The 14,592-nt window shown below is 40.2% G+C and overlaps 1 protein-coding gene across 21 annotated transcripts in view; it reads right to left on the bottom strand.

The window, feature by feature from the left end:
• The window catches only part of NRXN1 (neurexin 1), a 1,113,724-nt gene extending 1,099,757 nt beyond the window's left edge, over positions 1–13,967 (bottom strand). For 6 of the 21 annotated variants that reach the window (XM_078056575.1, XM_078056585.1, XM_078056579.1 and 3 more), the window contains exons 1-2: positions 12,844–13,288; positions 8,411–10,073 (exon numbers count right to left, since the gene is read on the bottom strand). In XM_078056575.1, the coding sequence (XP_077912701.1) occupies positions 8,411–9,182 (772 nt within the window). In that variant the 5' untranslated portion in view covers positions 9,183–10,073; positions 12,844–13,288. Of the gene's footprint in view, positions 1–8,410; positions 10,074–12,843; positions 13,292–13,748 lie in introns of those variants that run through there. The other 15 variants (XM_078056569.1, XM_078056582.1, XM_078056576.1 and 12 more) reach the window with 6 other exon arrangements.
• Positions 13,968–14,592: the final 625 nt, after the last annotated feature.

The following is a 14,592-nucleotide window of genomic DNA, read 5'->3' as shown; positions in this document are numbered from 1 at the left end:
TCCCTCCTGGGGACCAGCCTAAGAAAGTGCCATTTGGAGTCACACTGGTTCCTGTAATGTGGCGTCAGTGTATTTCTAATTACAGTCCAGACATTTTTGAGCACAAGTTACTAGACAAGAGTCCAGGTCAGCACTTAGACTTGCCAGGTCAGTCTTGTTCTCCTCCCACTTCTTTCCAATAATAGCATCTCATATATACCAGAAAGAGCTTAGGGAATACATCTTTCTAACTCTAAGAACCGCTCTTGAATTCAGTTTTAGGCAATGTGCTGGGAAGCCAAACTCATCCAAAAAGAGACACTACCTTCTCATTATATAATTTCAATTAAGTGCCCAGTGTACCATCATCTAAACCTTCAGCAGAACCATGTTCTAATTCAGCAAGTTTAAGTGTCTACTTATGTGATGGGGATAGATCTTTGTACTTGTCCTAAATCACCATGGACTTTGATAATTTCAATAATGTTATCTCCCAGACTCTAAAGCGGATGTAAATTCTGTGTTGCTTGTTTTGTGAAAACTAAGTATTTTCATTCAGGAGATTAAGAACTGTAATTCTTCAGATGCAATATACTAGGGCTTTACTTCTAGTTACATTAAAGTAAAATCAACCCTTTAAGCATAATATTAATAGAAGGTCAACAAAAGCAGCAAATAAGCAAGTGTTATAGAAACAAAGTGCAATGCATTCTGACAAGCTATTCTGTTTCTTTATTATCATGACATTAGGAAATGGCACTAAATGTAAGGGTCTGCCACAATCTTCAATTCTGAAGGCTTTATTATAAGTCAGCCATTCATATCAGCAGCAAGCTGACAACTCAAGAACAAATTCCCAGCATCCATTAGCTGTTTATTAAGTGAAACACACATGTCATATAATGGACAGAGTTGCCTGCTGGGGCAATGGACACACCTGGGCTCAGATTTCAGCTCTGCCATTGAGCTATGGGACTTTTGGCAAGGCAGCTTTTCTAATCCACAATTTTCTCCTCTGTAAAATGGGAATTTTATAAAACCTATCAAGTAGGATGTTACAGAAATAAATAAGGCTAAGACGGACAAAGCATACTGTACAATGCTTTTCACTCAGTAAGCACTAAATGATAATTATAATAACTTATGATTCTAAACAGAATAATTTCAAATTGTATTCAAACACAAAAGATGCTTATGGTACCAAGAAAGGAGGGACGTCTAGTGCACCTTTTGAAATAATTTTATGCCCAATATTTTGGGGGGAGAAATCACGTATATTTGTAGATTTAGAGAATATTATGAGAGTTATGGTTAGACTGGTAATTTTTTTTTCCAATATCCCAACACTCACTCAAATTATTGAGCTCTTACAACATACTCATCATTCAATCACTTAAAATTCCAGTAACTGAATCATCCTAATTGGAAAACTTACATTGCTTGAATGTGTTGGTAGGACTTTAGTTCAATAGTTGCAAATTTTATCTGTGTTATCTCTATTTTATCTATGTGTTATCTCTATTACAAAAGGCACAAGAAATTGGAAACAAGTTAAAAGCCGTACAGGTGTTTAAAACAGAATACTCCCCTTACCCTTAAAATTTACTCATATATACATATACTTGCTCTCTGGAATGTTACAAATATTTGACTCTTTTGCCTACTATTTTAAAATACAGATTTCCATTAAGAATTCCTTCATAAAGTGCATTTTCATATGTATTTAGGGTATGAATATGTACACACTACACGTATTCATTGAGCATCATTCTTTTATAATCTGAAGGAATTTTTTTAAAGTAGAGCATATATAAAGTATCTTATGTGTAGATACTTATGTATAGATACTTTATGTATGTAAATCTTTAGTGTATATACAGTTCAGTGAATCTTTACAAATATATATACCCATATAAACATCACCCAGATCATGTGAAAGGTTCCACAGTGCCCTCTACTAGTCAATACCACTAAAAGGTAACCCCATTCTGAACTTTATCACCATAGATTAGTTGTATCTGTTTTGAACTTCATATAAATAGAATCATGTAATATGCACTCATTTAGCTGCTGCCTTATTTATTTCATTTGTTCAGATTTTACAAAGAAAGAACAAGGTAACAAATGCCCTCTTTACTCAGGTTGTCTGTACCAAGGTATCACTGTGTAATAAGAAAACTCTAACAAATCTTATATATACTATTGGATATAAATGATATAAACTTCACCTAAAATGACCCCAACATAGATTTATAGAAACACGTTTAACATTTCCACTATTAACATTTACAACACTTTAGAGCCATCTACCCTGCTGCCATTAGATATTTCTTTCCAAAGTTCATGTTTTTCTGGGAGTTTACCCTTATTAACTACTCATAATCTGAAATAGGTTAGCAGAAGTTCACGATATATTAGTTGCCTGATTATGTGTTTCTCAATTTACAAACTCGAAAACTGAAATACAGAACATTAGTGATCTTACTCTACTTTTAACAGTGATTTAGAGGCAACGCCACATCTGGAATTTAGTTGTTCAAACACCTTACCACATTCTGTTTACACACATTGTGTAAATAACATGGCAAGAAAAGAATCTGAGAGAGCACTGCACCCATTCCCATGTTCCAGTAGAAACACATGGAATCTATGCTTAAGAGAAGAAAACAAAACAAAACAAACAAAAAAAAGCCAAGCAATTTCTGAAGAGCTCTGATACAACTAGCCAAAAAACTTTTTTTCCCCAAAACCTAAGTGGGACATTTTAAGACTTACTATTTAGCAAAGACCAAGAAATTTACCAAGTCCTGTGTTTTGAGTAATGGAAAAGGGACTGAGCCATAAAATTATACATAAGTGCACAAGAAAAAAGTATATGAGGTTTGCATAATATTGTTTTGTACAACAAACTCCAAACTTTTAGAATATGTGCTCAAGTGAGCATGAACTCAAAACTTTTAGAATGCAAAAATGATTTATTCTGAATTATATCAAATACACGTGTGCACTTATCAAAAAAAGTTTGCAAAGAAAGTTCAAACAGCAGCTTTATATCTCCAGAATAAAACAAAACATAAGTATCTATGATACTTAATTTTCAGTGAATATTTATAGGAGTTAACCCCGCATGCAGTGTGGCCACCAAATGTTTATTGAGAAAAGAATACAGAATGTGGTCAATGACTGTTTTTCAGGAACCAGTGTAGCTCAGGGTGCTGATTCTCACAATACAGCTAAGAATAACATAAATATTATATAGTATTAGTCCTTTCTTATTTTTTTATCAGTTTATTATCACATTTCATCTAAAGGTATCCAAAACTGGAACATGATTTCACTGGCATATATGTAAATTTATGCTAAAAACCTGATCTGTTTATAATAACTATAGGAATGTCTTAAGCTTTTAAAGCTCGAATATATTACCTAGCTTCTCTGCAGATACATGTAAATAACTTTAAATTATAGGAGAGCCTCAAAGACAAATCATAAATAGGACAGGTCCATTAGATATCTCTATCTACACACTGGAATAAATACAGTAAGCATCACTATTTAAGTATAGGATTGAGATGAATAAATGTATTAGTTTATATGGAGGGTGATAGTTTTTACAAATGCTTTTGTGTTAAAGGCTTTCTTAATAAAAATTATCAAATAGAATAAATAAAAAATTAAGTACCTACGTAATATTTTTCTTTATTGCAACAGTTAAAATATTGAAAGCCTAGACTCAATCAACCAATATATACTGTCACAAGAAAGGCATGTTGAGCAAGGTTCTTGAAGGATACAACATAGAATGACATTCATTGCCAATGGGCTCAAGAAGCCTATAGATTTGCTAGGCTTATCTGAGGAAACCACATGATAATCCACAGAAAGGGTTCTGATACATTTTACAGATAGAACCAAGTGTTCCTAACAATGAATGGCCTTAGATTTCTATATATAACCAACCTCACAAAGATTCTAAGTTCCTTAAAGAATCTTGTTTTTCGCTATGTCCCCCTTGTTCAGTCTACAGCTTACAGTGGGTGCTTAAACTAATTCTGTTGACTGACAGAAATTAATGTTTTCTCTTTTACTCTGGCCCCCTATCAATGTGTTCCCTACACAGTAGCCAGAGTGACATTTTTGAAATATAAATTTGATAATGGCTCCCTCCTCCCCACCTTCCACACTAAACTCCTTCCATTATTTTTCCATCACTTTTACCATAAAGATTCAAATCCTTGATATGGTCTAGAAGGCCCCAAAAGACCTGGCCCTACTCCTCTATGAGCTCCATACTCAAGGGTCTTCTCTCAGTTTCTTGAATATGCCAGGACACTCCTATACCAGGCTTTTGTACCTAGTATTTCTCCTCTGCATTTACATGGTTAACTCCTCATCTCTCAGATTTTAAACCTCAATCTTCAGGGAAACCTTTTTTGATTAGGTTAGTTCACACTATTTTAAGTTCTCACAATACCATGTATCTGTCCTCCAGAATACATACCACCATTTTAAGTTTCCATTTATTTTTAAATAACTATGTCTCCTCATTGGAATGCAAGGTCTAGCAAGGTAGGAACTATTTCTGAGAGTTTACTCACCATTTTTTTTACCTGAGCCTGCTACTCGGACACATACAAAGAACCATATTCACTTAGTCATTTCTACATTTATTTTTTATTCAATCAGTATTTGTTGAATAAAAAATAAATGTAGAAATGACTAAGTGAATATGGTTCTTTATCTGGTCACATTAGTGAAGTCATAGAAAGCATGGGCTTTGTTAAGTGACATCTATCACACTACCATGTTTAGTAATATTTAGTAATTAGCCATTGTAAGGGTATGTGTTTATGGCCATTTACATAGAGAAAGTAAATAAAAGTGGCACTCCAGAGTCTAGTATGAAATTTTAATATAAGTGACCCTAAAATGCATGAAACCTGGAAATCATTTTTAAAAGTATAACTTCACTTCTCATTGATCAGCCTTTTATTCTCACTTTTAAGCTGGACAGCCATGGAATTCACTAATTCTTTTAAGCTGCTAAGAAACTAATAGTCCTCTTCAGTAGAAACTTATTAAATAATAATGGTCCTGAGGCACTTAGATGAGTATGATTCACTTAAAAAGCTATGTACCTCATAAGCATCCATCATTCAGGAAAGATGACATTCTTGGATACTGAAGTTCTGAGGCTCATTTTCAGGGTCAAAGAACTTAAGTGATACATAGGTTAGTCCTATTCCATCAGCCATTTATACATAATTTTTTTCTCTTGAATAATGCCTGAACCTGAAAAAATATCCATACTCGTAAAATGGAAACCTTATTCAGCGGAAAAGATAATACAGGGCTCGAGAATGAGAGCGCCTGCACCTGTGTGTGAGCTCTGCCACTAACCTGGTCATGACACATAACCTTTCTTGTGTTCTACTGCCATCACTACATAAATAAACAAACAAATAAATAAATAAATAAAACTTGCTAGGCTTGAATAAATTACAGTAAGGATGAAATTGAGCTCATTAAATAAAAATATTCTAGAAAACCATAGAGGCAGAAGTTGTTGCAAGACATTCTGGGGCAGAAAAATAAATAGAGAAAGAATATGATTATTGTCTTTTTTAGTAGTTCTTACTGTATTTTTAATATGAAGGCAACTAAATAATATTAGACTTTATTAAGTTAAAAAAGAAATTGTGGTTAGAACTAGATGTAATTTGAATCTTGTTTAATGTTTGCTGTTAATTTTTTTTCCTAAATTTTCTCTAATGAATGTGGATTTGTTTTTAAATTAGTTTTTAAAAAGAATGTGACATTCAGTGTAAATACTGGCTAGAGGCAGGGCTCTGCTCATACTTCATCTGAATAGAAACCATCTATCCCTGGCCATCAATACATGATTGGTTTTGGGAGAGGCATCCATTCTCAATTAATTATTTAACAGTCACTTGACACATATGAAATAGAGAAAATACAGAAACTGGAGCCCACCCTTCTGGGCAGATCGACTCTGCCTTTATCACTCCATCTCCCATTTCTGTGATAATCAAAAGAATCCAGCCTTTTGTTTTCCTTTCATGACCAGTGATGATCTTTGCACTCCGTTTTCAGATCAAATTTTCAAAACAAATCAATGCTCCAGAACCATCCTGATGGATTTTCTTTTCTGAATTGAATTACCTTAAGCATCAGGTACTATATTGTTCAATTATGTATCTTGGTAATTCCAAATTCCTCCTCTTATGGAAAGAGCCTATCCACTGGCAAAATAAAATGCATTTCAGAAACATCTAATTCTCCTTCTCTTCAACATATTACTTTTGCCATGCTTTCTCCACTCTTAAGTGTTCCTGATTATGCATGATCCCTGGATCCCTACATTTAAAATGCACAAGAAAATAAAAATTTTAATTTAAAACACCCTCCCACACAGAACAAGCTGTCATTGTGTCATATTTGTTTCCTAATTTAAGGAAGGAAGTTATATCTCATGTGTCCTTCATTAAATTGTCTGCTCTGTATTTTAAAGTGGCATTGGGATACGTAGAGCAATTTTTCCCATAAAATAATGTTCATTTTTAAAAATGTATTTCTATTAATCAGTGCAGAGGTATGGAGCTCCAAATTATAATACAGCAAATCATCATATGTACCTGATATTTCATTCAAGATTTACAATTAAATTAGATATGGGAGAGGAAAAACATGTCCTGTTTTATTTTGGTAAAACCTAACTATAAAGCCTGGTACTAAATCCATGGAAATTTACTGGCCAAGCTGAAGTGTAGTATAGGCCGTGGAAGACAGTCTTCTATAATTACTTAAGCCAAAACATAATGAAAACAAAAACCTTCATGAAGGGAGAGAATAATAAAATAACCCTTTACTTTTTTTCCATAAACCCATAAAGGCTACAGAACTCTTCTTTCCCTCTGACCAGCTTTTTTCTTCCTAACAAACTCCCTTTGCTATTTAAACAATTACAAATTTTATCAAGTCTTTATTTCTCTTCAAGTCAGATGAGAGAGAACTGCCAAGTCTAATAAGATTTACAAGGGCTAGTTCCTCTTAGCAGTGTCAGCAAAAAAAAAAAAAAAAAAAAGGAGACATTATACAATAAAATTCAGCCACACATTGAGCTTTTGTCCTCACAGCTTTCAAAATCAGATTTAATAATTCATCTTTTAAAAAACATTTGCAGCTGTAAATGTCATTTATCCTGTGCTGTCTTGATTTGACCCATACGCTATCTACTTTAAACCCTGACACCTCTCCTGCTCAGCCACAGATCCATGCCTCATCTTTTTCATATCAGTCACTTTCTGCTCATAGGCTTTTCGGTATTTATACAATATTTTTCCTTGGTCGTTGTCATGTAGCAATATTGGAGACACATGAATGACTGAATTTTATTTATTAAGGGGAGAAAATAAAACTTAGGTATGATTTTTTTTTCATTCCACACTTTCAATCCTTAAAAACAACAGAAATTACAGGTTGGCCTCCACTACTCAGATAAATATCATTAGCTAAATGTACTCAGAAAAATCTCTTGCAATCCTTCATATGCATCCCCCGTTTACTAGCCTACAGAAGATTCCCAGTCCAACAACGTCTAAATTTCTGTGTTATTTATCTTCCCAAGACATTTGCTAATTAAGAAATATGTTATTTAATCTCTAACATTTCTAAATATTAGCTGACCTGTCTTCCACTTCAAGAAATCACAGAAAAATCACATAATTTTTCCTAAACTGACAAATGTTGGACTTGGACATAACCACAGAAAATAACATTAATTCCAAGAACGCTTCTCCTAATCCCATGGCCCCCTTTTTCCACAACCAGGAGCAGGACTTTATACTTTATTTATAAAAGGCAAAGCAGTTCCTATGAATCCTGTTCCCCTTCTGTCCTTTACCACGAATAACAAACGTGGAGATTCTCGACCATAGCGAACCTCTCCCGCACTTCCTTCTTCACCAAATGTGTGCCCAATCTTCTAGATGCTTGTCTGCATCTTAGGGGGAACATCTGTGTATTTTACAGACTTAGAGGTGGTAGAGGAAAGCACAGCGGTTATTCAGGCGGGCCATGGCCCAATGAAGTTAGGGAGCAGCCTGACAAAGAACCCGAGGAATCTGAAGAGGAGAGGTCATTCTACTCGCCACTTGGAAGTAAGCGGGGTTGGCACCGAGGGTTCCCAGGAGAAAACTGAACCTGGAAATGGGGCTGCCCAACCATGAAGAGGAGCTGTGGGAGGTGATAAGGCAGAGACGCCACAAACAGGTCTTCCCCTTGAAACTAGCTGAAACACACTGTCCAGAGAAGGAAGACCCCATGCACCAGCCGGCCCCGCCTGCCTCGCCCTGCCTCCCCGCGCCCTGCCCAGGCCGAGGCGCCCGGTGGGTCAGGCGTCGGGCCTTACCTTGGCTGCAGTCCTTGCCGCGGAAGCCGGTTCGCGAGCAGTCGCACACCGCCTGGTCGTCCACCACGGAGCACACGCCTCCGTTGAGGCACACCCCGCCCTCGCCCTCCTCACCCGCCTCGCACGGGCTCCCCCCACCGCTATTGGGCTGCTCGTCGTCCAGCTTCACCTCGCCGCTGTCCACAGGCAGGGCCTGGGAGGAGTTGACCCTCACGTCGCGAATCCACCCTTTAAAGGGCTCTCGCTCCCTCACAGAGGCCAGCGTCAGCTTGAGCGCCGCAGCGCGCAGTTCCGGGGGCAGCCCCCCCACAAAGAGGCCGCTGAACACCGTCATGTCCCTGCGCTTCGACTTGACCTCCACCCACTTGGCCTCCACCTGGTCGATGAAGAGCGTGGTGTTGCGGAACTGCCGGCGGATACGCACGTTGTGCCATGCGCCGTCGTTGACCGGCGTGTCAGCCAGGAGCGTGGCGGGCTCCGCGCAGAAGATGGAGAAGCTGAGCTGCAGGCGGCCGCCGCGCGTCAGAATGAGCTCCAGGAAGTCGCAGAAGCCCTCGTCGTCGAAGTAGAGCACTAGGCCGCGGGCGCTGCGCGTCTTGAGCTGGAAGCTCATCTCGCTCTCGCAGCAGGCGTTCCACTTGGGGAAGCGCGTCCACTGGCCCTCAGCGCCCGGGAACTCCAGCCCGCTGCCCAGCTCTGCCCAGCAGCCCAGGAGCAGCAGCGAGAGGCACAGGAGAAAGCAGCCCCCGCGCTGGAGAAGCGCCGTCCCCATGCTCGGGGCTGGGGTGCGGCGGGGGGGTGCCGGGGCCGACAGGGTCAAAATGGTCCTGGACACCGTGATGTAGAAATAAGGGTCCGGAAACAAGTAGGGTAAAGGGATGGGCAGGAGGGGGAGGGATGCACCCTCCTTTATCTAGCTCTTTTTTTCTTCTTCTTCTTCCAGCAACCCCTCCCTCTCTCCCGATAGTCCCCTCCCAACTGGAAAACGTAGACCCCAGTGGTACAGGGCAGCAGCAGATCTTCCAGACCAAAGGGAGGATACACTTTGGAAGCAACGTTCTGGAAAAGGCGTTAACAGAAGGTCAAGGGAAGTCACTTATCCATTTGAGTCCGATGACCTAGTTCAAGGGCATCAGTGGTGTCAAGAGATGCTTCACTCCTCAAATACTATTTTCTGCCAGGTACCATCAGTGGTACCGGGCAAAAGCGAAGCAGAGTCTGTTCAGAATACTTTTCAGGGAAGTACAAGAAAGCCAGCAATGAACCAGGATCCTTGGATACCTCAAGTGTTTCTCCTCCAGATGTGGTGTCCCAAACCGGAAGGGAGAGACAGGTTCCTTGCCTCTTTACGGCACCACTTAACCCCTGAGTAGCTTCAAAGGCCTGCTTCTTCTGTCATATCATGGACTTCCTGAACCACTGTAGCCAACGCAGAATTCCTTATGCATGGCCTCACAGGATGGATTTCACTTCTCTTTTTCCCCTCCCCAACAGTAGGGTTCGAACCCAGAAGCTGTGGAATAGCCAGAAGCTGTTAGATGTCACAACAGCTCCTCTTCTTTCCTCTCTCCCTCTGCAAGGCCAAGCTAAGATGCCAGCATATCAATTGGTTGTATGTTGGTGATGCATTTTGGTTTTGTCTTTTTATAAGGACCCAGAAAATCTGCAGAGAATTAAAATAAAAATTAAGTTCTAAAATCATTTATAGTATCATATAAATCATTATTCAGCTCAGATACCAGGTGCATAACTAGAGCTGTTAGGAAGCCAGAGTTAACGTTACTGGAAAGGGCTTATTTATCCTGATCTATCAAGGAAGACCTAATATCTCCTAATAGTTAATATTGCACTTTTACAATCAGTCATTACACCCTTGCAGTTTATTATGACTGTTAATAGGTAGCCCTCTCAGAATTTTATAGAGATATGTTTATGGTTATCTTTTACTTTTTCTGAGAAAGTTTAATTTTTTAAAATATGAAAAGGGGAGGAAAAAGGCCCTTTTAAGGACTTCTACTTATCATGTGTACTGATAACATGGACAATAGAAATACAACCTAGTCAAATCTCAGTTAATACAGATTTTAAAACAGGCAAAGCAGATCAAACTGCGACTGGAAGCTGCTGGCTTGGATTTGTCTAGCATTCTTACCATTTTATGTTTTTCAGAGAAAAAATATCGATAGTTTCTTGGGAACCTCTTTTAAATTTCAAACAAGTATTTTCCTCCTTTTATTAAAGGAATAATCTGTTATAGGAGAAGACATCTAACTGGAGTCCTATCTATTTGGGGCAGCATTTATGTCTCAATTGCCATAATATTAACTCCTCTAAAGATGGGTAAAGTATTTGATATTTTGCCAAACAGTGTAGTGATCTTAACTCCTCTTCAAGTCCTTTATCTGGATGTCAGCTCTTAGAATTTGTGTGGTCAGAACAGCAGTCGGCATGTGTGTCACCTTAGCTGCTAAGACTCCAGAATGCTAGAATATAAAATCATATCTTTGAATCACTCACTATAAAATCACCTCTTTATTTAACCCTAATCTGGCAGGTTCCTGAAATAGTACAGAAATCATAAGTAGTGAGTTGTTTTTAAGTTGTTGTTTTTTTTTTTATCAAAAACATTACTCTCACATTTTGACCAAAAAAAAAAAAAAAAAAATCACAAATGGTTCATCTGGTCATGTCAAGCAAACACATGCATTTCCCTCAGCATTTCCCACTATACCACATCCCCCTCCCCTGCACGCACATACACAACACGCACACACATTTATTGCCTGGACACAGAAGCTCACTATCCAATTAACACTTTTTTTTTTCCCTACAAGCTGAAACTAGCAGTAATTTATGGCACCGCATTGTGCTGCTCCTCCTCCATGGAGGGAGCTGAGAGCATTTCTCTTCAGTACAGAGCAATCCCTACAGGTGTCAGCTGAGAGCCACCACCAAGCTAGGGGATCCCACTTCAAGTTCCTCCCCAGATGAAATTGAAGACTGCTTCTCTCTTTTTCAACACACACACAACACAACACATACACACGCATACACATTGCCCAGTAGAAATAAAAAAGAAATAAAAATCTCAGTTGCTTATTTATTATGGCTGATACATTCCACACCATCAGCAATCACCAGCCATATCTTGTCTACCTCTGTGCCAAGCCCAAGAAAGGTGCTCTTAAAAATCATCCTAAGATAGCGTATTATTCAATAAACTCTCAATATACTCTCATTTTTAAGTGGACTCGGGCATCTGACAATTTTTCAGTCATTTGCAAAATAAATCTGGAATTTTAAGATCAAGAGTAGTGCTTTGAAACCAGCCAGAAGCTTATGTGTTAGAAAACCTTTGTGTGTTTGTGTGTGTGTCTGTGTGTGTGTCTCAATTGGAGCTAATTATTATATTAATTAATATTACATGGATCACAAAACCTTTCTTCACCCCTCTCTCCTGCCCTCCTCCACTAATGCATACCTTGACAATTTTTTTAAGGGATAGAGAGTGGGGAGAACACATATATATTCTTACCCCAGGGGAGGTCAACTGACTCTCCCAGTTCTTAGAGGAAGCTCATTGTGTGTGTGAGAGTATCTGTATTTTTATGGAGAAAGGATTCTCTCTCTAGGTGCCGGAAAAACCTGGTGAGTTCACAAATTAGAGGATGAAATAAAAGGATCTGAAAAACAACCTTACTGCAGCCAAAGGAAGAAGCGCTCTAATTCAAAAGCAGACTAACAGCCTCATTAATCTTTTCTTTCATTTCTAGAATCAAATTCATTCCCAAGCCACTGGAAGGATCGATACAGTATGCTGATCCGCTGCAGTTGCATTTATTTTAATATGTTTATAACACACATACACATATGCACACATATCTTTCCATGCATCCTTCAATATATACCATTGCAAAGAACCTGAAATCTTTGGGATAATTTTGAGAAGTGCTTTTTCCCCCCCTCGCTTTTGCAAAGTCCCTCAATACCAATGCACACCCAAATTCTCCCTGGCTTTCCCGCCCAGTCTCTAAGCTCCATCTCTAATACCAGTGCAGTTTCTTGGAGCCTGGAGTCAACTGCACAAATTAAGGATAGGCACAGCATGGGGCTGATGGGGAAGGGAAATAAAGATGTAGATACAGATATATTTTATTGCTTTGGTTTCTAACTTGTCTGTTTTCTTTCTTTTGCTAATAAATCACTGCATTCAGCCTTTAAGTTACTACCTCAGTTCCACCATCTCATCTACTTGCCATCTATTTAAAAAGCTTCAAGCAAAACAACGAAGATTTATACTCCTCCACCCTCCCACCACCCATCCTTCCTTGTGCATTTGTGGCAGATCCTGGCTCAGTTACTAGGGGGAAATATATCCTTCTCCAGGTTGCCTCGCCCCATCCCCTCCCCCAACCCAAATTGAGCTTCTTTACCTGCCCGGTTATTCCCCTTAGCTCGACCCAGAGCCTGAAGCATGCATCGGTCAAAGCGAATTTCCTGAGGTCTGTGGATAAGGCGACTGCCGCTGCCTTTTCAGAGGCGTCAGGCTTGAGCGTCTATCTCCAAGAGTGCGGGAGGGGAAAACAGGCAACGGAGGGGAGCAGGAGGAGGAGGAAGAGAGGGAAAGAGCTGGGAAGGAGGAGGCGGTGGTAGAGCCTGAGAAGGCTGGGTTACGTGACGCCGGGTGCTGTCCTTCTGAAAGAGAAGGGCGGAGCTGAGCTCTCCGCAGTACCATGGAGAGCGGCGGGCCGTCCTCAGGCGGGGATACTGGTGGGTTCGGCCCGCGGGCACAGCCCCTCCAGGTCGGGATGCTGCGGAGCGAGGTGTTTATACCTTTGCTTCGTCCCTTTGCAGGGGAAGCCCGATCCTGGAGGCGGGGACCTGCCGCAAGAGCTTCTAACTTGTCACCACCCACCCTCCCCCGAAAGACAGAGAGAGAGAACCAGAGAACCACGTAGCCTACTGAGCATGCCCAGGCCCCTGCTAGACCCACGGAAACCTGTGTGGAGATTCCACTTCTCCGGGATTTAGTCGTGATTGGGCGAGGGTACCTGAAAGGGTGCCAGGGAAGAGCTCGGCAGCTAAAAGGAAGGGGGCAAGGAGTCAGTGATTAAGATGAGCTCGGGTTTTACTTGCGCGCTTTGGTCTCCTGTTTGGACCCCTTGAAAAGCTGCAGCTTTTCGAGGAACGCAGGGACAGGCAAGATTCACACAGTCGCTGGCATTCCCCCAGATCCAACGTCCCTGCCCCACCCCTTACTGTGGTCCTAGCCTGAGTGATCTCTGCAAACCTTCACGATCTGCCTAGGCTGTGCCAAGAAGACGTAAGAGGGACCTACCGGGCTAACGCGCCAACTTGGAGACCAGACTCAAGTCCGTCTGACAGGGTGCTTTCTGCGACAGCCTCTTGTCTTCCCCCAGTTTTCCGTGCTCTGCCTTGGCCACGGACATTCTGAGCTGAACCAAGTTCTCTACCTGTTTAAGTCTTGTCTCCGTCTCCTCCTTTCTTTTGCAGCTGGTAAAACCTGGAGGAAGTGAAACTCCATGCGAAGCTCTAACCAAATCACTGGGCATGCCCAGTAGGCGTTGCTGGGTTTGGTGACAAAGGAGTTAACTCTCAGGAAGCTTACAGAATAGGTGGTAGAAAAGTCCGAAGTGTGTGGCTTTAAATTACAGTTTGAGTGCTATGGACATTTAAATTCCTAACCCTATTATATTCCTAGACTGGGTTAGTTTTAGAGCAGAAACAGCAGACATATTTATTTCAACACCACAACCGTAACAGCTCCAGCCTCAAATGCTATAGGATAAGACTATTTTCTCCCTCTAGGCCCTATAAAGCAAGACTGTAAGAACTAGACAAATTCAGGAGTACTGAAATAATATACATTCCACATGCAATATTCTTTTCCTTCCAAAGAAACCATAACTCATTCCCATGATAAGCGTATCTATACTTTCACTATCTTTGTAAAAGAGTCTAAATAATGTGAAGGCAAGAACCACAAGTTTTATTATTTTTATTGCCCTTAAAAAGGTAGTGTGTCATGTAATTAAGTGTATGGGAACTAGAATCAGGTTGCCTGGGCTTGAATTCCATCTCTGCCATTATTAGCTGTGACCTTAGGTAAGATGCTTAACCTTACAATGCCTCAGTCACCTCATCTGTAAAATGGATATATT

The sequence above is a fragment of the Halichoerus grypus genome, chromosome 10, assembly GCF_964656455.1.
Source record: "Halichoerus grypus chromosome 10, mHalGry1.hap1.1, whole genome shotgun sequence".
NCBI classification, from domain to species: Eukaryota; Metazoa; Chordata; class Mammalia; order Carnivora; family Phocidae; genus Halichoerus; species Halichoerus grypus.
The sequence above is the reverse complement of the archived record's forward strand: the minus strand, read 5'-3'. Positions and strand labels throughout refer to the sequence as shown.